This window comes from Gorilla gorilla, chromosome 8 (genome assembly GCF_029281585.2).
Source record: "Gorilla gorilla gorilla isolate KB3781 chromosome 8, NHGRI_mGorGor1-v2.1_pri, whole genome shotgun sequence".
Lineage (NCBI taxonomy): Eukaryota > Metazoa > Chordata > Mammalia > Primates > Hominidae > Gorilla > Gorilla gorilla.
In genome coordinates, this window is record NC_073232.2 from 135,287,399 (window position 1) to 135,310,932 (window position 23,534).

At 41.4% G+C, this 23,534-nt stretch overlaps 1 protein-coding gene across 2 annotated transcripts in view; it reads left to right on the plus strand.

Moving 5' to 3' along the window:
• The window catches only part of ACADSB (acyl-CoA dehydrogenase short/branched chain), a 46,154-nt gene that overhangs the window by 4,599 nt on the left and 18,021 nt on the right, over window positions 1-23,534 (plus strand). Inside the window, exons 1-2 of one of the 2 annotated variants that reach the window (XM_055352280.2) lie at window positions 13,863-13,965; window positions 20,750-20,909. In XM_055352280.2, coding sequence (XP_055208255.2) covers window positions 13,933-13,965; window positions 20,750-20,909 — 193 coding nt within the window. In that variant the 5' untranslated portion in view covers window positions 13,863-13,932. Of the gene's footprint in view, window positions 1-13,862; window positions 13,966-20,749; window positions 20,910-23,534 lie in introns of those variants that run through there. The other variant, XM_031015710.3, reaches the window with a different exon arrangement.

Here is a 23,534-nt window from a genome sequence, read left to right on the forward strand (position 1 = left end):
AGCCCACTGGCGGTGGCGGGGAGACTCAGGCATGGCGGGCTGCAGGTCCCGAGGCCTGCCCCGCGGAGAGGCAGCTAAGGCCTGGCAAGAAATCGAGCACGGCGCTGGTGGGCCAGCACTGCTGGGGGACCCGGCGCACCCTCCACAGCTGCTGGCCTGGGTGCTAAGCCCCTCAGTGCCCGGGGCTGCAGGGCCCGCCGGCCGCTCCAAGGGCAGGGCCCGCCAAGCCCACGCCCACCCGGAACTCTAGCTGGCCCACAAGCGCCGCGCAGCCCTGGTGCCCGCCCGTGCCTCTCCCTCCACACCTCCCCGCAAGCCGAGGGCGCTGTCTCCAGCCTTGGCCAGCCTAGAGAAGGGCTCCCACGGTGCAGCGGCAGGCTGAAGGGCTCCTCAAGTGTGGCCAGAATGGGCGCCGAGGCCGAGGAGGTGAGACACCGAGAGCGAGCGAGGGCTGTGAGGGCTGCCAGAATGCTGTCACCTCTAAATAGGGGAACTGGCCTCGTAAATTATTAATGCTGTTTTTGAGAGAATGAGTTCCTCATTAAAGGACAACTTTGGCCTTCTCTTGCTCTCTCCTTCTCTCCCCTCATTTCTCACTCTCTCTCACCTTCTCTCACCCTCTTGCCTTTCTCTTTGGAATGACACACCTTTCAACCTGAGAACTTGGAACAGCTGACTCATAATAAATGTTCTTAAGTACTTAGAACAGCTGACTCATTATAAATAATCAGTAAACATTAGCTATTTTTAAAATTAATTAATTAAGTTAGTTTTTTAGAGACAGGATCTTGTTCTGTCACCCAGGCTGGAGTGCAGTGATACAGATCATGGCTCACTGAAGCTTCAAAATCCTGGACTCAAGTGATCCTCCCGCCTTGGCCTCCCAAAGTGCTGGGATTGCAGGCATGAGCCACTGTGCCTGGACAACACTAGCTATTAATGTAGGCAGAACACATTACCAATAACTTTGATAGGATGTTTTAGGGTATCATTGCCTTACACAAAGTACACAGGTAAGTTTTGGGGATCTGTAGGTTTACAACAGGGTTCTTGACATCAAAAAAAAATTACATTTTTAATTGGGGAGGTAGGGTATCTGTTTTAAAAATGAATTTTAGGACAGTAGAAGATAGCATGTTGCTAATGCTAAATAAATAATATGGGCAGATGTGCTTATAGGAGATGGGGCTTCAAGTGACCATTCAAAGGAGCAGTTTTAGGTAAAGCAGCAGAGGGGTGCGGATTCCAGGGCAAGGAAATGTGCACGCAAAGGTATAGAGGTAGGAATATGCTCAGCTTGTTTAAGAAATAATATGCCACTATAGGTGATGTAACAATTTTGCAGAAGGTTGGAATGGGTTCAGATGTTAACTGCCTAAGGGTTAAGTTTATCCTTGATCTCACAGCAGTGAGGAGCTGATAGCTGCCAAGCAGTTTTGGCTTCTCCAATCTAGGAAGCTAGAAAGAATCACAGAGTGAAGCAAGCCTGGATTTCTTCTGCCAGTTCCTACATGGGTGTTGCCCAGACAGGGTTGCCCACAGTCCTGGAGAAGAGCCCTTTTATTTACCAAAACACAAGAATTTATAATGTTTACTACTCAACACAGAAATGGCAGTTACTTTGCACATGCAAATATATCTTTGTCTTCCGTTGATCTCTCTCTGGTGCTAAGAAGACTAAGTAACCATAAAGACACTCTCCCTGGCAACCATCAAAGAGTCTTTCTCCTTTCTCTCGGGATCCTGGCACACTTGCCCTGTCTTGGGCCTACATTGTCGTTTTTGTTGTTGTTGTTCCTCATGCCACCTTGTCTAAGAAGGCCCACATTATCTTGACTCATTCTCTGTAAGGGGTGGACCAGGTTTTCTGTGTTTTGTAGGATGCTAAGCAGTATCCCTGTCCTTTACTCATAAGAGGCCAATAGCATGCCTGAGCTATGACAACCCAAAATGTCTCCATCCGTGGCCAAATGTCCCGCGGGGGCAAAATTACTGGACTGAGAACCACGGGTGTAGACCTGTGTAACAGTGTACTCCATGAAGGAGGGGAAAGGTGGCCTTTCTCCTTATAACCTGGTAGGGAACTTTCTCTCTAAAACTATTTGCCATACTCAGTTTGTTGGCTATAGAAACTGATCTACAGTTTCAAAGATTTTTGTTGAAAGATTTCAATAGCAGCCATTGAGATTTTAAGGTGCCGTTTGCCAAGGAGTTTACAAGATAAAACAATCAGCAGCTCACAAAAGGAACTCATCACGTGAGACTCTGAAGCCACATCCCACTTAGACCATTTCACAAGTCCACTTTTAGTGTAACAAGGCCCCCAATGAGGGTGATAGCACCGATGATCAGAAAGGAAGACATGTTAATAAAAGAAGACTTGAGAAGATGTGGGAATTATCTTGAAATGGAGGAATTAGATGGACTCCACATTTTCTAAATGAAATAGCTTGGTGATAGGCAAAGATTGGGACATCTGGAGAAAAAGTAATTTAGGGTGGCAGAAGAAAGGTAATTCAGTTTTAGACATGTTTTAGGCATTAATAAAACTTACAACTGAAAGTGTCTTAGAAGCTGGTCAGAAATGGGTCTAGAAAGTGGACCAGTGCTAAAGCTATGGTAAAAGGAAAACTTCAGCTGAATTAAATTTAAAGGAGTTTAATTGAGCAGCAAATTGGGCAGCCCCCAGAACCACAGCAGATTCGGACAGACTCCAGGGATGCCTTGTGGTCATAACAAATTTATAGACAAATGAAGGGAAGCGACAGAAATCGGAAGTGAGGTACACAGTGGCTGGATTGGTTACAGATTTGCAGTTGCTTTATTTGAACACAGTTTGAACACTCAGCAGTCCATGAGTGGTTGAAGGATGGCTGCTGGGATTGCCCAAGACGCAGCTACTGTTACAGGCGCATACTCCTAAGTTAGGCTTTCAATCTTGTCTACTTATTAAGCTAGGTTACAGTTCATCCACAAGGACTCAAATATAGACATACGGAGTCCTTCTCAGGCAATATTTAGTTTGCTTTAAGAGCTATAAATGCTAGCCAAAACCATAAATGGGTATGGGGCATCAGAAGGATAGTGAAGAAACAGGAGTGGAAAAGTCAGCCTTTGGGGTACAGTTCAGACCATCCTGGGTAAATGTTGAGAAGCAAAGAAGCAAAAGGAGACTTAGTAGGATATCAGAGGAAATTCTGTGACGTATGTGTTTTATTCAGAATTGGAGCAAAGGAAGGAAAAGGATATTTAAAAGCAAACATACAGAATTTGTGTCACATAAAAAAAACAAACCTGTGAGAGCAGAAGCGGTGTGTTTTGAGAAGTGCAAGACATGGCAGGGCCAGATAATGGAGCTGGTGGAATGCATACTGAGGAGGCTGTGAACGTGGTTCATGCTCCCTTCACTCAATTTGGTAACCCCCTGTCCCCAGCCAGTGTTGAATATGCAGCCCCTGATATGGAACTCTGGTCTTTTGGCATCTGTTTAAGTGTTTCTTCTGACTATCTTCCCTGAAAAAGAGGGTGAGTTGAAGAAATTCCCAATGCCTGTTAAGTTGTTGGACCCAAGTAATTACGTGATTAAAAAAAATTTAAACTCCATAATAGTCCTATCTTTTAAAATTTCTTTGAAAATAGAAGTGAGTGTCTTGTTTCATTTTTGTCCACTGGTAATTTGGGAAAGAGAAATTGTTGACTTGGCTAAGGTCACAATAAAGGCAAGCCCATCTCCTTTACCTTATATTTCTTTATTTATTTTTTTGAGACGGAGTTTCATTCTTGTTGCCTAGGCTGGAGTGCAATGCGTGATCTCAGCTCACTGCAACCTCCACTTCCCGGGTTCAAGTGATTCTCCTGCCTCAGCCTCCCAAGCAGCTGGGATTATAGGCACCTACCACCATGCCCGGCTAATTTTTGTATTTTTAGTAGAGACGGGGTTTTACCATGTTGGTCAGGCTGGTCTGGAACTCCTGACCTCACGTGATCCGTCCACCTAGGCCTCCCTAAGTGCTGGGATTATAGGTGTGAGCCACCTCACCGGGTGGACACAGTTTCTAATGGCCGGCATTTGCATGTCTAAGCTTGCTGTCCCAGCTGGAAGAGCCGGGCTTTCCTGCTAGACAAGAAACGTTCCTGGAGCTGCTTTAAAAGAAACAAAAACTTCCCAAGGACACCTTTTCCTCTCTATATGCCTAAAATAATTTTTTAATAACTCCTATAACGGAAGTGGGGGGTGGCTTCCAGGCTATAGGTAAATTTAAACATTTTCTGGTTGACAATTGGTTGAGTTGGGCTAAAAACCTGGGGTGAATAGAAAGGAATGTCTGGGTTGTGATAAGAAGTTGTAGAGACCAAAGTTTAATCATGCAGATGAAGCCTCCAGGTAGCCGACTTCAGAGAGAATGGATTGAAATGCTTCTTATTAGGCTTAAAGGTCTGTGTTGATGTTCATGCTGGTGAGGTATAATGAGGTATGTTCGACCCCCACTTCCCATCATGGCCTGAAACAGTCTCTCAGGTGAAATTTTAAGACCCCTGGCTAGGGAGGAAGTCTGTTCAGCTGGTTTGAGGGGCCTTAGAATCTTATTTTTGGTTTACACATGATTAAAAAATACTTTAGCTCCATAATAATCCTATCTTTTAAAATTTCTTTGAAAATAGAAGTGAGTGTCTGGTTTCATTTTTGTCCACTGGTAATTTGGGAAAGAGAAATTGTTGACTTGGCTAAGATCACACTACAGGCAAACCCATTTCCTTTGTGTTGATTCCCTTGCCTTGTGTCCTGTCTTGGCTTATTTAACCCTCTTTTGAGGGAATCACTATAATTCTTAAAAGGGCAAGGCATTGTTAGGAACTCCTAAAGACTAGAATGAAGAATCAGAGACTGGTAGATGGGAAAGGTTGCATTTTTAGCAGTTTTGGAGAATACCTAGAACAGAAGCTATTATTTATGGAGAAAGCAAGCAGAGGTTGGACAGATTCTGGTGTAGAAGTTTTGGCTTGGGGATATGAAATTGGGATCAACTTAAAATCTAATCCATTGGTACACTGCCAATAAAGGCATACCCAAGACTGGGTAATTTATAAAGAAAAAGAGATTTAATGGATTCGCAGTTCCACGTGGCTGACGAGGCCCCACAATTGTGGTGAGGAAGGTGAAGGAGGAGCAAAGGCACGTCTTACATAGCAGCAGGCAAGAGAGAAGTGCAGGGGAACTGCCCTTTATAAAACGATCAGATCTTGTGAGACTTATTCACTATCACGAGAACAACACGGGAACAACCCGCCCCCATGATTCAGTTACCTCCCACTGGGTCCCTCCCATGACACATGGGGATTATGGGAGCTATAATTCAAGATGAGATTTGGGTGGGGACACAGCCAAACCATATCAAGCAGGTATGAACAATTTGGCTTAGGAAATCAAAATCAAAACTGAATATAGTGTTAAGTATTTTTTCATTAAATTCTAATAAATTGTTGACACAATTCTCATAAGCCGTATCAATTCCTGTAATTTTAAAGCCCATAAAGTAGTTTAATTTTCCTTTGGGGGTGGTGAGAGAATTTGTTTAAACTTCATTTCAGATAATTGTAGATTCTCATGCAGTTATAAAAAGAAATACAGATAGATCCTGCATCTTGTTATCTGATTTGCCCCTGTGTAACACTTTACCAACCTATAGTACAATATCACAACCAGGAAATTGACATTGATACTGTCAACCTAAATAACAGAGAGAGGCTCTCTGAAAGAAAAGATGCTTCTTTGGGAATAGAGCATTGCCATGGAAATACACGTGCCATAGGATTACATAATTGTTTTAAAATAATTATAGTTGGCTACAAGATCAATAACAAGGATGACGCCAGTCCAGGATTGAACAGGCAGTTACTGGGACAGATAGGCCTTGCAGAAGTATTTTTTCTGTAAGATTGTGATGGCCTTTGTGCAATATTTTGGTGTTTGCAGTCTTTGGCGATAGTTTTTTATCAGGCTTACAAATATGAGAACCCTTTTTTCATGGCCTTGCCTCGCTCTATTTGTCAAGGTTTGTTTGTTTGTTTTACATTACTGACTCCATTTTGATTCTGACAACTTTTACAATATGATACAGCAAGCTTTTTCAGATATTCCCAGTTTTACATGTATATGTGTGTGTAGGACTGTGCAGTTCTATCACATATGTTTGTGTATCCACCGCTATAGTCAAGCTACAAGACAGTTCCAACAGCATAAGGATCCCTTGTGTTGTTTGTCCTCTTATAACCACTCGCTACCCCTAACCTCCTGTCCTGGTCTCTAATCCTCGGTAAACACTAGTCTCTAGCTTTATAAATTTGTCATTTCAAGAATAAATAGAATCATCCAGTCTTTTTTTTGTTTTTTTTGCTGAATAGAATTTATTGTGAGGGAAGGAAAAAAATTTTCATCCACCCTCTTAGATTCAGTGACTGGGGCTTGGAAATTAAATAACAAAAGACAGATTAACAGTAGTAAAAGGTTTATTTCCTATGCATAATGAGCAAGTACCTGGCTCATTAAATAGTTAAGGGGTTTTGTTTATATACCTACCTTAGGTATATAAAGGAAGGGGGAGAAAGGGCCTCTATAGGAAAAACAAATAGGTCTCTTTGGGAAAGACAAACACGTGGTAAAAAATTGTGTAATGATATTTGCCTATTCATCTTCAGGGCCAAAAACTCCCCAGGAGGGGGAATTTCTAATAGCCTCATTTCCCAGAGGTTGCTGCTTTAGTCAGTTAAGGGAAGCTCCTAGAAGGCTTTTCCTCCACTTGTTGAATCTCAGATGTCTTCAGCTTAAAAGAAGCATTATGCCAACTCTGGGATTCCAAATGGGTCGCTGCACCATGATAGGGATGTACCACAGATGTTTAACCATTCACCCACTGAAGGACATCTGGATTGTTTCCAGTTTTTTACTACTGTGGCTAAAGCTGCTGTGGACATTTGTGTGCAGATCTTTGAACTTCTGTTCTTACTTCTCTTGAATAAATATAAAAGAGTACAACTGCTGGGTCATATGATAATTGCATAAGAAACAGCTAAACTGTTTTCCAGAGTGACTGTACCATTTTACATTCTCAAAAACAATGTGTGAGAGATCCATTTGCTCATCTCCCTTGCCAGTGCAGCAAATCAAAATATTTTACCCCAAAATGTACTTTGACATATTTTGAAATGGTTGCCATAGTGCCAGCAGACCAGGCTGACCAACATGGCGAAACCCCATCTCTACTAAAAATACAAAAATTAGCTGGGTGTGATGGCACGCGCCTGTAATCCTAGCTACTCAGGAGGCTGAGGCAGGAGACTCGCCTGAACCCGGGAGGCGGAGGTTGCAGTGAGCCAAGATCGTGCAACTGCACTCCAGCCTGGGTGACAGAGCAAGACTCCGTCTCAATAAATAAATAAATACATACATACATAAGAAGACTTAGCTTTCCAAACAATCTGTCTCCTGTCTTCTTCTTCTATTTGGTAGTTTATTTGCAAGGCAAACAAGCATCTTTCATTATCCTTTACAATTAAATGAAAATTGTGTTCAAGGGAGAGAAAGCCAAATTTCACCCCTGCATTAGTCCACCATTAATATTAACCCCAGTATTTTATTTTTAAAATGAAACCTTATAGACAAATCCATTCAATCTTAATCAGTTTGACCATAAGATGGGATTCTCATAATCCCTTTACAAATTTTTGTTAAAGAGCACATCAGTGCCTTAAGAAAACCTTGTGCTTTTATTCCAATGCTCAATTTATGGAAAAATCAAATACCCTTTTGAATGTAGTCAATATGTTCACACAGAGAATTTCTTTTACAAGATTAATTTTTACAAACCTTCCACAACTTGTTCAAACCTTTAGCTTTATCTTATTTAACTGAAAACAATCCTTTAACCCTCTAAACTAGGCAAAAATTTACATTCCCATGGCTTCTTATAATCTTTTACCAAAAACATATTTTACTTTCTTTACACACCTTGCATGTCTTTTTTATATAAACATCACACGCATAACACATATATAACTACATAGATAGACAAAATGTGCAGTAGTTGTAAGATTTTTCATTTGCCAATCTGCTAATTGGATTACTGGCCTCAGGGTGGAGCTCTTCACGCAACAGGGCCAGGAAAACATGCAGTTTCTATGACTTAATAAGCAGATGTAGCTGGAAGACAAGAATAGATTTTGAGAGGGATCTATCATAGCACTTTTAATTCTTGGGGTTCTGAGGAAAACAGGATTTTTCTCCCAAAATAGGGTCCTTGGTAACTTTTCTGTTTTTCCCAAAGAGTCCCATGCTCTCAGAAGTGATGTTAGGGCCTCTCATGTGTGCATTAAGAGTGGCAAGACAAAATGGAGAAAAATAACTCAGTCAACTGTGAAGAGAATTAAAAAAAGCTTCTTTCCAGCAAAACAAGATTCAAGAAGAGAAAAAAAAAATACATAAAGGCCTTTTAAGTATACATATAGCTTGGATATCCACTTTTAGTTAGGCTTTTAACCATAATGCTCTTTAAAAACAAATTCTTTTAAATCTCCTATTACCCAACTCTAGCCATGCCAAGTGGCCAATATTTCTGGCTTTGAACTTTACCAAAGGTAACCTCCCAGGTTCTCAGAGAAAGGAACATTTGAAACAGTTCATGGAGGGGAAGAGAATCAGCAAATGGTAAATGTCACACAGATATCAAACCAGAAAGGACTCATTCCCCAAGCCAAGATTGAACCTATGACACCATTGTAAAATGATGAAGCCACAGCTACTGAGCCACTGCATTGGACAATCTCCACTGCCCCTCCCAGAAGGAGTCTAGAGTAGTTAATTTTGAGCTTGCAAAGACTTCCAACTACTTAAGATTATTTTAGAGCTAACTATGACATGAATCCCAAAATTCCTGGTCTGGGTGGTGGAGACTAAGAGAAAGTACCGCACGTGGTTATAAGGGAACCTTTTCAAATCTGTGATTTGAGCTAACTTTTAGATAACTTCTGAATTACACAAAATTATACTTTTTCTCACTAATAACACAACCCTTTCTGGCATATTTTGTATTCAGAATTATGTGTTAATTTGAATTCTTATCCTTAGTAACCCAAGGATATCCTTAGCAACCTAAAACTTTAATGAAACCAAAAAGAACAAGAAATCCTGAAGTATCAGATATGGGCATTTATACATAAGAACATTTGCACAGTTTTAGAAACATGTTTCCCCATATCACAACCCTTTCTTAATTGAAAATGAGCCAGATAGTAACTGAGCATCAAAATTAACTTTAAGATTTTAATTTACACAAAAAATTTACCTAAAACATTTATCCCATTTACTGTACTCAATTCCTTCATTTTCAACAGTTTATCTAGATTACTTCTGCAAACTGAGATATTAGACACTATAATTGCTTTTAATAGCCAGTGAACATCCAGTGCTCACCTAAACCTAAGTAAGGGCCTTAAAGTTAAATACACAGATATTTTTACCGATAACTCAGAAGATTTGGCTAACAACATTAAATTACTCTCATTTGTCAAAACAAACAAACAAAAAGGCATGCAAACGAAGATCATTTTGTTTTGGCTGGGTTTATAGTTTTATAACCTTCTATGCCAAACTCTGACACCTCAAAATATCTAGCAGAGACAAATATAAAATCTAGACAAAAATGTATGTTGGCAATTCTGAAGGGATTTCTATTTTTGTTTTATCAATAGTTTTAAAACCAGCTTGTTTATACTTAAGTCACGTGAACTTGAAATTTGCTTAGACTTATGTACTTAATTTATGAGCACTCTTTTACTTAAAAGCCAATTTGGTAGACACAACATATAATAGTAAGTATACATACAAATAAACACATCTAGACAGGTATACACACACACTCAAACAAAGATCCAATAGCTTTTACCTTGGAACTCTAGCCATGAGATAGCAATACAGGCTCACCAGTTTTACTTTGTATGCCCCAATAGATAATCCAATGAAGGCTGTGAACCAAAACTGCGGGTAAAGCAGTTTCCATGGCAGTTTGGTTTTTAAAGGCCAAACCTCCCCAGGCTCCAAAGAACACTGGGGCCAAACAGCACTAAAGGACAGCATCCCTCGCTAACCAGGCCCCCTGCTTAGAACAGCAGCACAAAAGCCTGGGTACATGCAACTCCATCCCACTTTCCCATTCAGCAGCAAACTCCAGATTCCAAACAATATTGGGACCAAACAGTATTGCAAAATTTCCCATTGTCATCTGTGAAAGAAAATTCTAAGGAGGGCTTAGTACTGGACCTCAGAACCTCTGCCTAGGGTGTCCCCTTTGGAGAGGTTGAAGTCTGGAGTTCGATCCCCTGAGGCGTCCCCCTTTGGGGTCCAGTCTTAGAGTGTCAGACGTCTCTGACCTTAGGTGGGCACCAATCCCACTTTGCATGTTTTCCCTCCAGAGGCAATGGCCTACTATGAGCTTTCCTTTGGTTCCTGGATATAATCCCCAACTTTTAGCATCCTCATAATTTGATAAGGCCACGCTTTCCCATGCTTCCCATTCCACTGAAGTGATAGCCATGAATGGTAATGATAGGAGCTGGAGGCTGAGTGGGTTTCTTTTGTCCTTAGCCAGTCAAATAGAGGAAGGGAAGAATTTAGTATAAGAAAAGAAGGTTTAAGTTGACTGAAACATGTTCGAGTTCTCTCCAGATTACCTGCGCCACATGTAGGGATTAGGGACCACAGCCGGAAATGATAGAAAAGAGTCCTTACCTCTTCCAGGGAGGGCAGCTGTCCTCAGTCACTCCTTGGCCTTCAGGCAACACTGGAGAGTGGGCCTGGCCAGAAACCTGCAGTTGCCTCCGTGTTTAGGTGCTGCCCACCAAGGATCCTGAGTTGGAAAGGAAAAGAGAGAGAGATTCCCCTGGATGGAGCAGAAAGGAAAAGGTGAAAAATAAACCCCAAACTTTGGGCTTACCACCTGGCTGGCTAACCAAACTATGCTACCAGTGTAGGGTGTCCAGGTTCTTGGCATTTTGAACAAAGAGTTGGACAAAATGCACAAACAAAGCAAGAAAAGAATGAAGCAACAAAAGCAGAGATGTATTGAAAATGAAAGCACACTCCACGGGGTGGGGCCGGGCCCAAGCAAGCAGCTCGTGGGGCTGGGCCCAAGCAGGCAGCTCAAGGGCCCAGTTACACAATTTTCTGGGGTTCAAATACACTCTAGAGGTTTCCCGTTGGTTACTTGGTATATGATGTTTCCTGCCATAGCTGAAGTATAGTTACAAAATTATTTACTTGGCTTTAGAAGATTGGAGGCTTTCCATTTAATTTAGTTCTAGGAAACCCTTAGGTTCCCTGCCTCCAGACCCTATTTCCTGCCTCAGTTCCAGCTATCCTGGAGGCTGAGGTGGGAGGATCACCTGACCCTGGGAAGTTGAGGTTCCAGTGAGCAGTGGGCGTGCCACTGCCCTCATGCCTGGGCGACAGAGTGAGACTGTCTTGAAAACAAAAAGAAAACAAAACAAATGTTAAACCAGATCACCCTGAAGAAAAAGTAATTAGTAAAAATAAAAGGCTTTTAGGCCAGGCACAGTCGCTCATGTCTGCAATCGCTGCACTTTGCGGGGGCCTAGCCACAAGGATCGCTTGAATCTAGGAGTTTGACATCAGCCTGGGCAACATAGCGAGACCTCGTCTCTGCAACAACAACAACAACAACAGAATTAGCTGGGAATGGTGTGCACGTATAGTCCCAGCTACTTGGAAGGCTGAGGTGGGAGGATCATCTGAGTCCGGGAGGTCAAGACTGCAGTCAGCTGTGATCACATCACTGCACTCCAGCCTGGGTGACAAAGTGAGACCCTGTCACAAAAAATAAATAAATAAATAAAATAATGTGTTTGCCTGGCAAAATACCCAAAACTATAAGCGAAGTCAAAAGACAAATCACAAACTGGCTTTTTTAAAAGTTGTAATTCCTGCCATCAAAGAGCTAATTTCCCTAATTTGTATAAAGCTCCTGGAAATCAATGGGAACAGAAAAAGAAATTGAATAGAAAAATGGGCAAAGAACATGAATAAGCTATATGCAGAAAAAGAAATACAAATGGTTTGTAGACATATGAAAACATGCTCAAATGCATAGGAAGAGAAGCACAAATATAAGAATGCCTGGCCCAGTGTGGTGGTGGCTCACGCCTGTAATCCCAGCACTTTTGGAGGCAGAGGTGGGCAGATCACCTGAGGTCAGGAGTTGGAGACCAGCCTGGCCGACGTGGTGAAACCCCGTCTCTACTAAAAATACAAAAATTAGCCAGGCGTGGTGGCGTGCACCTGTGATCCCAGCTACGCAGGAGGCTGAATCAGGAGAATTGCTTGAACCCAAGCAGTTCTTGGGGGGAGGTTGCAGTGAGCCAAGATGGCGCCACTGCACTCCAGCCTGGGAGACAGAGTGAGACTCCGTCTCACAACAAAAAAACAAACAAAAAAGAGAATGCCTTGTGATACAATTTTTCACCTATCAGATTGGCACAAAAATTTAAATATTAAAACAGCATACTGTTTTGGCCAAGGCTCTGAAAAACAGAACTAATAATAGTCCACCAAAGTATTATGAAAATTTTAAACTGAAAACATCCAGTCAGTAGCCACAGGGAAAAACATTATATAAACTTAAACCGAGCCTTCTGAAAATACAACTGCCTGTGTAAATAAACCTTGTCTCTACTATTGTTAATCTGTCTATAGTTAGTTCAGAGCCCCTCTATCATCACCATTTAACCTGGTTGGTTAGAGAAATATGTAAATGTATCATTCTTTGGTATTTTATCACGTGTAGATTTGCATAACCACCACTACCATCTAGATGCTCACAAAGATCTCCCTCATTTCAGTTTACTTACAACAAAAGGAGTTTTGTTGTACCTTCCCCAGCCTACCCTACCCCCGGAGTTAATGACTTTTATTAGATTTCTATGCAGTCTAAGGTGGAGCCTAGTTCTAAAAACAAAAACCTTGGTACTTGTACACAGTGGACTATTTTGCAACTATTTAAATTTTAAAAACGAGTGAAAAAGCTCTCTAAGTCTTAATATGCAAATATCTCTTGAATATATTGCTAAATGAAAAAAAAAGGAAGGCACAGAATAGGATACATAGTATGCTACATTTTTGAAAGGACAGGGAGAAAAATAAGAACGTGTATTCCTATTTGCTTATATTTGTTTTAAGAGAACACTAGAAGGATACGTAAGAAACTAATTTAAAAAAAAAAGAAACAGGTTGCCTGTGAGAGAGGTTGAGAAGTGGGCTGGATGAGGATGTGATAACAGAACTTTTTTGAGCCTTGTTTGTATGTTACCTATTAAAACCAGAAGAAAATATTAAAGCCAACTGGAGAAGGGATGTCATGGGGTAGGGCACGTTCATAGATTATTACTTGAACTCTAAGCCGTAAGTGAATGGTTTGGTTTTTGAAAATCATAAGATGGGTTGAATTTTCAGTCTCCAAAGTCATGTATGTAAACCACAAATTCCAGCGCAAGCTGCACAACAGAATGACCTGGGGTGCTTTTTAGCAGTAAGGATGCCCAGGGCAGAGTCTACTCTTGAATCACAATCTTAAATGTTGTGGCTATGATAGCTCTTTTTTAAGTTCTCCAAGTGATACAGCTATGCAGCTGATATGATTTGGCTGTGTCACCACCCAAATCTCAACTTGAATTGTATCTGCTAGAATTCTCGCATGTTGTGGGAGGGACACGGGGAAGTAATTTAATTGTGAGGGCCAGTATTTCCCGTGCTATTCTTGTGATAATGAATAAATCTCATGAGATCTGATGTGTTTATCAGGGTTTCCACTTTTGCTTCTTTCTCATTTTCTGCTGCTGCCATGTAAGAAGTGCCTTTTGCCTCCTGCCATGGTTCAGAGGCCCTCCCAGCCATATGGAACTGTAAGTCCAATTAAACCTCTTTTTCCTCCCAGTCTCAGGTATGTCTTTATCCACAGTGTGAAAATGGACTAATACAGCAGCCAACGTGGTAACCCCTTGTTCCCATACAACGGGTGTGTATGGTCCCTTGGCAGATATCAATCCAGTGTCCACAACTAGGGAGGATTTAGCAAGGGGATTTTATTACTTGTAACAAGTAAGGAGAACACTGGGATTATTCCCACAACAGTGTCTTCCCTGAGCTTGGGGCTGGATCAGGTTTTGTAAGCATGGGGTAATGAGGTGTGATCTGATTGGATCCTGCAATGAGTTGATACCAGGAGGCATGATCTGACCAGATCCTGCCAGGGTGTGACCCAAGAGCTCATCTGATTAGATCCTTGATCCTGCCATAAAGTGTCCACTTCTTATAATAATTAAGTCCTTACTCCTCAGTCCCAGCACTTAGGTTCTCTTTGTGGTTGCATGCTTGATTCATCTGGGTATGCCCAGTTTTATGTAACCTGAGGTCCATGACAACAGAAAAACAACTCACCACTTTGTTACATAAAAATGGAATCAGATTGGCCTGGGGAGGCTACACACTGATTTAAATCTCAGGGACATTCTTTCTCAGACACTAATAGATTAGTTGGTAAATGTTACTGTAATAAACTAGTTTAATTATTGGAACAATATTCAGCAGTTAGGATCTTATCCTTAAAATTGTTCTGTGTCATACTAAACACATTATCTAAAACCTACTTCTAGCTTTTAAAAGCAAGCCTACTTTGAATCCCTTTGAAAACAGGCTGGGCATGGTAGCTCAGGCCTGTAATCCCAGCACTTTGGGAAGCCAAGGCAGAAGGATCACTTGAGGCCAAGAGTTTGAAACTAGCCTGGGTAACATAGCAAGACTCTGTCTGTACAAAAAGTTAAAAAATTAGCTGGGTGTGGTGTTGCACACCTGGAGTCATAGCTAGTCAGAAAGCTGAGCCGGGAGGATTGCTTGAACCTAGGAGGTAGAGGCCACAGTGAGCCATGGTCCTGCCATTGCACTCCATTGCACTCCATCCTTAGTGACAAAGCAAGACCCTATCTCAAAAAAATAAAATAATAAAATGAAAATGAAATCCCAAAGCATACGTGGTTCAGGCAATTGTACATACTTTTAAGTCTTAAAATTTTTGCTGGGCATAATGGCTTACAAGTGTAATCTCAGCACTTTGGGAGGCTAAGACAGGAGGATCACCTGAGGCCAGGAGTTCAAGGCCGGCCTGGGCAACATAGCAAGACCCCATCTCTATTTCTAAAACAGAAAGAAAAAACTATGTAAAGTTTCTTAATTAAAGTTTTTTCTTGTTAAATATTTCTAATATACAGAAAAGTCCAAAAACTAATATAACTGATACCCATATACACACAACCCACCTTTGCTACAGATTTGTTTTAAAGGTTAGTCAAGTGAAGCAATATTACATATTTTTTCAAAAGAAATAAAACAGACCAGGCATGGTGGCTCATGCCTGTAATCCCAGCACTTTGGGAGGCCAAGGTGGGCAGATTGCTTGAGGCCAGGAGTTCGAGACCAGCCTGGCTAACATGGTGAAACCCCGTCTCTACTAAAAATACAAAAATTAGCTGGGCATGGTGGCATATACCTGTAGACCCAGCTACTTGGAGACTGAGGCACAAGGATCACTTAAACCCAGGAGGTGCAGTTTGTAGTGAGCTGAAACCACGACACTGCACTCCAGCCTGGGTGATAAAGCAAGATTCTGTCTCAAAAAAAAAGAGAAGAAAAAAAAAAAAAAAGAAAGAAAACAATGCTAACACAGAACTCACACTTCCACCCTCTCCTCAGATACAACCTCCATCCTGAAGCTCATCTGTATGCTTCCTGTTTGTGTTTTTAAACTTTTACTATATCTTTATGTCCTCATAAGAATATGTACTATCATTTGGTGTTTTAAAGTGTACGTAAATGCTGTCATCCTGAACAAATCCTCTCGCTAACTGCATCTTTAACTCTATACTATATTTTCAAGATTTGTCCATGTTGATCCACGTAGCTCCCTAGTTCCCTTTAACTGCTATAAGATATTCTGTTGCGTCAATATATGACAATTTATGCATGCTTTGTTGACAGGTAATTGGATTTTTAGTGTTTTGCCTTTACAAAAATCACTGCATCTTTTGCACATGTCTACTTGTGCATATGAACTGAGGTAAAATTGCTGGGCCTTACTGTAAATATGTTGTTTTAATTCACTTTGTGCTGCTGTAACAGAATACCATAGACTGGGTGCTTATAAAGAAAAGAAATTTATTTCTCATAGTTCTGGAGAATGGGAATTCCAAGATCCATTCACAGGTTCGGTTGTCTGGGGAAGACTTTCTTCACACGTCCTCACTTGGCAGAACAGAAGGGCCTGGGTTGATGCTGTGTGAAACCTCTTTTATAAGGGCCTTAGTCTCATTCCCAAGGAGGAGCTCTCATAACCTAATCACCTCTTAAAGGCCCCCCACTCAATACTATGACATTGAATTTCAACATCTGAATTTTAGAGGGGACACATGCAAACCATGTCATATGTCTTTATCTTTACTATCACTAAATTGTCCAAAGTGATTGCAACAGTGATTTATATACTCAACCCACAGAGTATAAGAATTTCTCCTTTCTAGCTGGGCACGGTGGCTCACGCCAGTAATCCCAGCACTCTGGGAGGCCGAGATGGGTGGATCACTTGAGGCCAGGAGTTCAAGACCAGCCTGGCCAACACAGTGAAACCCCATCTCTACTAAAAATAGAAAAAATTAGCTAGGTATGGTGGCGCACACCTGTAATCCTAGCTATTTGGGAGGCTGAGGCAAGAGAATTGCTTGAACCTGGGAGGCTGAGGTAGCAGTGAGCTGAGATCGTACCATTGCACTCCAGCCTGGGTGACAGAGCGAGACTCTGTCTCAAAAAAAAAAAAAGAAAAGAAAAAAAATTTTCTTCTTTCTCCCCACAACCTTTCCTAACTCTTAAGGGTCAAGTAGTTGGGGAGAAGCTTCAGGAGACAACACAACATCTCTGATACGTCTTCCTTTGCCTTTCATATATTGTGAAAGCTTCTAGGTTTAAAGCACTTTAAGAATGTTTAGAGCAATACTTCATTATGCTGGAGCATAGCGGAGGAAGGGAACTAACTCAATTCTTTTACTAACTGGGTTTCACAAATGAGCCTTTACCAGAACATTCCACAGTCAGGAGTTCTTAAACTTCTTTGTGTCTTGAATGAAGAGTAAACCACAAGATTAAACAACAATGTAGTAAAGTTTATAGACCTTTTCTCAAGGATTCAAAATGCATAAAATATAGAGGGTTACAAAGGAAATCAATCTATTTTTTTCCACAAAGACGCTAGATATAAAAATACTTTTTAATTGTGATATAGTAATGTGTGTTTGTTAATTAAATAAGATATAGCAGTAGTTCTATTCACAGATAACTGCTGTGAATTTGAAGTAGTGAAGAGCACAAATAATATTTCAAGATATTTGCACCAAATCAATGTGATGTAAAAGTATCTGTAATTTCTTTTGATGACAGAGTCACAGATACTGCTAAAACTGCTGTAACTTGTTGCTTACATTCATAATAGAAGGAAATGCTGTATTTTAGTTAGAGGTTAGTGAAATGAGGATGTAATTTTACCCCCGTTCAAGTTCATGGACTTTATTATTCTGTCCACGAGGCCCAGATTTGATCATCAACACTTCTAAGTGCAACAGAACTCTGGTCAGTTGAGTAAGAAACAGATCAGACTCAAGCTCTGGAAAGTATTTGGCAAGGCATAAATAACCATTATTCCATTCAAGTAGCAATTGCTGTTCTATACAAAAAAATGTGATGATGTGGTGCAATGGGTTATAACTGTGGAAAATCATTTTGATGGAGAGGACACCAAAGCTGCAAAGGCTGAGGTCAACACTGAAGGGCAGGGGACATTAGAAAATCAACATCAAAACATCAGGCTGTGCAGTCAAAGGCAAGGAAAAGAAAAGCTTCTTTTATTAAAGACTGTCATAGTATTAATAAATGGAAATTTTTTTCTGCCGAAAAATGTTAGGTAATATCTGTCAATGCTTTGGTTAAAAATGGATTCCATTCACTTAGCATATGTCACTGTATTTTATGAAGAGCATCTTCAATAATTTTACCCTGTGATCCTATACCATTTCTAACCTTTTTAAGTACAATTGTCTCTGTTATCGTGTCTATGAATCTAAAATCACTGCTATGTTTTGAATGGTCCTGTACTTTGTCAGTAGCAATACTGAAACCAAGAGGCTCACAGTTGTGTCCGTGGGAAAAATAGGTGTTAATGTAAGATCCACTGGCTTTTAAGTTTCTCAGTAGTGAGCTTTCTTTTCTTTTCTTTTTCTTTTTCTTTTTTTTTTTTTAAGATGGAGTCTCACTTTGTCGCCCAGGCTGGAGTTGCAGTGGCGTGATCTTGGCTCACTGCAACCTCTGCCGCTGGGGTTCAAGCAATTCTCCTGCTTCAGCCTCCCGAGTAGCTCGGATTACAGTTGCCTGTCACCACACCTAGCTAATTTTTGTAGTTTTTAGCAGAGATGGGGTTTCACCATCTTGGCCAGGCTGGTCTTGAACTCCTGACCTATTGATCCACCTGCCTTGGCCTCCCAAAGTGCTCGGACTACAGGTGTGAGCCACTGCACCCGGCCTCGTGAGCTTTCTTTTAAAGATAAACTTAGGTACAAAGGTGATATATTAACTAACAGACACATAGAATTCTGTCACGGGTTTAGTGAAGTAAACAATCTCCCTTAGAAATAAGAAATGTGGGCAATGTATTATAGTTTTTGAAATGTAATAGGTAAGTTTCATGAGCATTTTGTGAAGAAGACTAGTTGACACATTCTTCCATTCATTCAAATATATATCAAGAACCCCATTCAAGGCTCCACCACCAGCCAGTGAGCGGACTTGGCCCCCATGCTTACTTCTCTTCCTACTCCAATTTCCATTCTTTTTTTTTTTTTTTTTGAGACGGAGTTTCGCTCTTGTTGCCCAGGCTGGAGTGCAGTCATGTAATCCAGGCTTACCGCAACCTCCGCCTCCTGGGTTCAAGTGGTTCTCCTGCCTCCGCCTCCCAAGTAGCTGGGATTACAGGCATGCGCCACCATGCCTGGCTAATTTTGTATTTTTAGTAGAGATGGGGTTTCTCCATGTTGGTCAGGCAGGCCTTGAACTCCCGACCTCAGATGATCCGCCCGCCTCGGCCTCCCAAAGTGCTGGGATTACAGGCGTGAGCCACCATGCCTGGCCTCCAATTTCCATTCTTTCCCCACTTTCTTCCTTCTTTCTTCGTGCCAGCTGCCACTGACCATTCTCTCCTGCTGCTGCTAGCAGCGTTCTTCCCCTTCTTGAGCCTCTTTGCACTTCGATTCTTACCTCACTTCTCCTTTACCCTTCTTTTTAATTCTTCCTGTCCATCTCATCAAGGAGAAAATACCTTATGTCCCCTTTGTCCTCCTTTCTAGCCCAAAGTTTTCCTGTCCCAACTCTGTCTTTAATGAGAAAAAATGTTCCATGCAACTTTGCCCCAAACTGACTCCTACTTCTGAAAACAAAACAAAACAATTAGCTAGGAAAATTGAGACGCATACCACTTTTCTTCTAACTGGCCAGTGTTTCTTGTTCCCAGGTGAATCCAGAGCAGAGTATGTCTGCTCCTAGGCACACAGTTGCAAAGAGTGACCAACGTGCAGCAAAGATTGACAGTGCTTTCAAACGTAGTGACTCGTCCACAGTTTCTCTTTTTCTTGACTTTTCAGCATGTAATCAGAACTACTCAGAAAACATATTTCAGTATTTTACTGCATTTGTTAAAGGATTTGGGACACTACAACAGGAAGGCACTCTCATGGCAAGCAATGATGGCTGGCAGTTTAACTAGATCGTTACTACTGCTGTTTCTATGATGACCACCTCCACTTCTGTGTTCTTAGCAGTTGTGTAGAAATAGTCATTACAGCGTATTGAGCTCTTACTATATGCTCAGCCCTTTTATGGATGGTCTTACTAATCCTCACAAAACTCCAAGAGGTTGCTACCTGCATTTTACAGCTAAGGAAACTGAGACTCTGAGAGGTTTTAACTGAGAGGTTAAAAATCACTTGCCCAAGACCACATAACTTAAATATCAGAAGCTAGGATTTGAAACTAGTTCTTTCAGACTTCAGAGCTTATTTTCTTAATTTTTATGCTGCCTGTAAGATGCTGAAAAAAAAAATTAGCCATGGAAATTACAAAAGCCCAGCTGCCTGGGCTCTCTTAGCGCAGGGCAGGTAGCTCTATGTCCTCCCCAGCTCCCTGGGCCCACTCAGGGCAGGGAAGGGCAGGTAGCTCTGTGCCCTCACAAGAGAAGGCTCTTGATAATGGTGAGTTTTAGACATCAGTGGTGCTGTAGTTCCAGTTTCCCCTTCTAAAATGTCAGTGAAATGTGAAATACATTGGAGAATGAAATCTTTTGAGAAAGTTCTGTCTCCTTGATTGGTAAAAGTTAATTATCTGGGAAATTTGTTTATTTAAAACAGCTCATAGCTGGATGAAGAAGGTATCACATCATGTTAACAAACTAATTTGTGTTATGTTTAAAAGACTGGATTTAAAAATGCTCTAGGTTAAGTTTCCTTATTTTGGTGACATGAAATATAAGAATGGGTTATAAAGTCATTCCCAAAGAAAATGATATTCAAGTACCTTTCTTTCGTGTGTGTATGTTCCCTACAGCTAAGAAGAAATTTCCCGACTTGTTTGTCTTCTTGGAAGATTCCTCCTCATGTCTCAAAATCTTCCCAGTCAGAAGCTCTACTCAGTGTAACAAATAATGGAATACACTTTGCTCCCCTGCAAACATTTACAGATGAGGAAATGATGATAAAGAGTTCAGGTAAGTAAATTTATCAGCGTCACCTTTTTCTCCCCAGACAGGATCTCTGGAGCATAGTGGTGCAATCATGGCTCACTGCAGCCCCACCTCTGGGCTCAAGCTATCCTGCTTCAGCCTCCTGAATAGCTGGAAAAATATCACCATATTATTCCTCTGGTCATGAATTGGGTCTACAATATGAAGTCACATATGACAGGATTGAAAGATATGTTCATCTAAATTTGTGAATGTAGTTTTTTTGACATAAATTCTTTTTGAAGAAAAGCAATGCATATCCAATATTAAAACAACAGAATAAAAGGCTATGTAGTTAAAAGTGAAGACTCTCCCATCCATGTTCTGTAGTTCCCCAGTTCTTGCCACCTTGTTACCAGTTTCTTATATAGCCTTGCAGAGTTAGAAGTACGTTTATATTCCACTTTTCTTTAGATAGTGGGTTTTCTTTTTCTTTCTTTCTTTCTTTCTTTTTTTTTTTTTTTTTGAGATGGAGTCTCACTCTGACACCCAGGCTGGAGTGCAGTGGCGCAATCTCGGCTCACAGCAACCTTTGCCTCCTGGGTTCAAGCAATTCTCCTGCCTCAGCCTCCTGAGTAGCTGGGACTACAGGCACGTGCCACCACGCCTGGCTAGTTTTTTTGTATTTTGTTTTTTAGTACAGACGTGGTTTCACCGTGTTAGTCAGGATGGTCTCAATCTCCTGACCTCGTGATCTGCCCTCCTTGGCCTCCCAAAGTGCTGGGATTACAGGCGTGAGCCACCATGCCTAGCCTAGATAGTGGGTTTTCATACTTTACATGGAATTTCAATTTTACCTTTCTCTGTGAAACACCTGTGGTTGAAACACGGAGCTCAAATGAAGCAGAAGTTGTATACCACTAAACCTTAAAGCAGTTTGCATTCATTTATTTATGGGTATAGATATAGGTGTAAAATTATGATATATTTAAAAATCCGTAGCAGAACATCAGAATGTTGTTCTTAGAGAATATGGATGGTAAGTGTATTCGTTTTCTATTGCTTGGTATTGAATCACTACAAACTTAACAAGTTAAAACAGCACCCGTGTAGTGGCTCACAGTTCTGTAGGTCAGAAGTCCAGCTGGAGCAAGTCCAGGCTCAGGGTCTCAGAAGGTCAACATCAGTGTGTCAGTTGGGCTGTGTTTTCCTCCAGAGCTCAGGGTCCTTCCAAGCTCCCATGGTTGTGTCAGTACACAGTTCTTTGCAGTTGCAGGGCTGAGGTCTTGTTGCCCAGCTGGCTGTCAGCCAGAGGTTGTCCCCAACTCCTGGAGGCCTCTGTATTCCTTGCCATGTGGCTCCCTCCATCTTCAAAACCAGTAATTCTCCCTCCCAGCATCAAGTCTCTCTCATCCTTAAAACCTGTTTCACCAGAAAGAGCCCCACGTTTTTTAAGGGCTCACCTGATTAGGTCAGGCCCACCAATCTCCATGTTTTAAGTTCAGCTGATTTGGGAGCTTGATTGTAAACTCCCTTCACAGCAGCACTTAGATTCATGTTTGAATAACTGAGAGAGGACATGTATACACCAGCGGCTGGGAATCTTGGCACTGTCTTAGAACTCTGTCACAATAAGTAAATTTCTTTTCTTTCTTTTTTTTTTGAAATGGAGTTTTGCTCTTTTTGCCCATGTTGGAATGCAGTGGCACTATCTCGGCTCACTGCAACCTCTGCCTCCTGGGTTCAAGCAATTCTCCTGCCTCAGCCTCCCAAGTAGCTGAGATTACAGGCGTGTGCCACCACGCCCAGCTAATTTTGTACTTTTAGTAGACATAGGGTTTCACCATGTTAGCCAGGCTGGTCTCGAACTCCTGACCTCAGGTGATCCACCAACCTCGGCCTCTCAAAGTGTTGGGATTACAGGCATGAGCCCCTGCTCCCAGCTAGTAAATTTCTTTTCCTTTGCTCCCTCACCTTTTAGATATGGTCTCAGGGAAGTGAGTTTGGGATAGCTAAGGAAAAGCAAGAGTGAGTGGTTAAATAGTTTACATAAATCAAAGAATTTGCTTAGAGTATCTTGATTCTCTGTCTTCAGTCGTATTTATTTCTTTAGTATCCACCTAGTCTAAGCACAGAAGCAATAAAGATGGGCAAGAAAAAAATCACTGCTTTTAAGGAACTCGGAATCTAGTGGCAAAGACAGTCAAATAAAGGAAATAGTTTCACAATAACATGGTAAATGTCATGGAGGTATTTGGGGAGCAAAGCAGAGAACACCTAGAATTTGCTAGGCATGGCAGAAGTGGGCTAAGGAAGCAGTCAGGAAAGGCTTCCCAGAGAGTGTGGAGCTTGAGCTGTACCATGAAGGACAAAGTGCAGTTGGCCGGCTGGACAAGGGAAGGGAAGAGATTCTACATAATGGGAGTCGTGTGTGCAGAAACGAAGGAATACTGAAGCAATCCACATGCACTGAACCCAGTTGCCTTCTCTACCGACTTGGTATTACGTTGGTAGTAAACTTAAGAAGGTATTTTCATCATAATGATTTCTAAATGCATCTAAGTCTTAAAAACATTAAAAAATGAAACAGTGGTTTTCAGTGGGGGCAAGTTTGCCCCCAGCGGACATTTAGCAATATTTAGAGACATTTTTGATTGCCACAACTTAGAA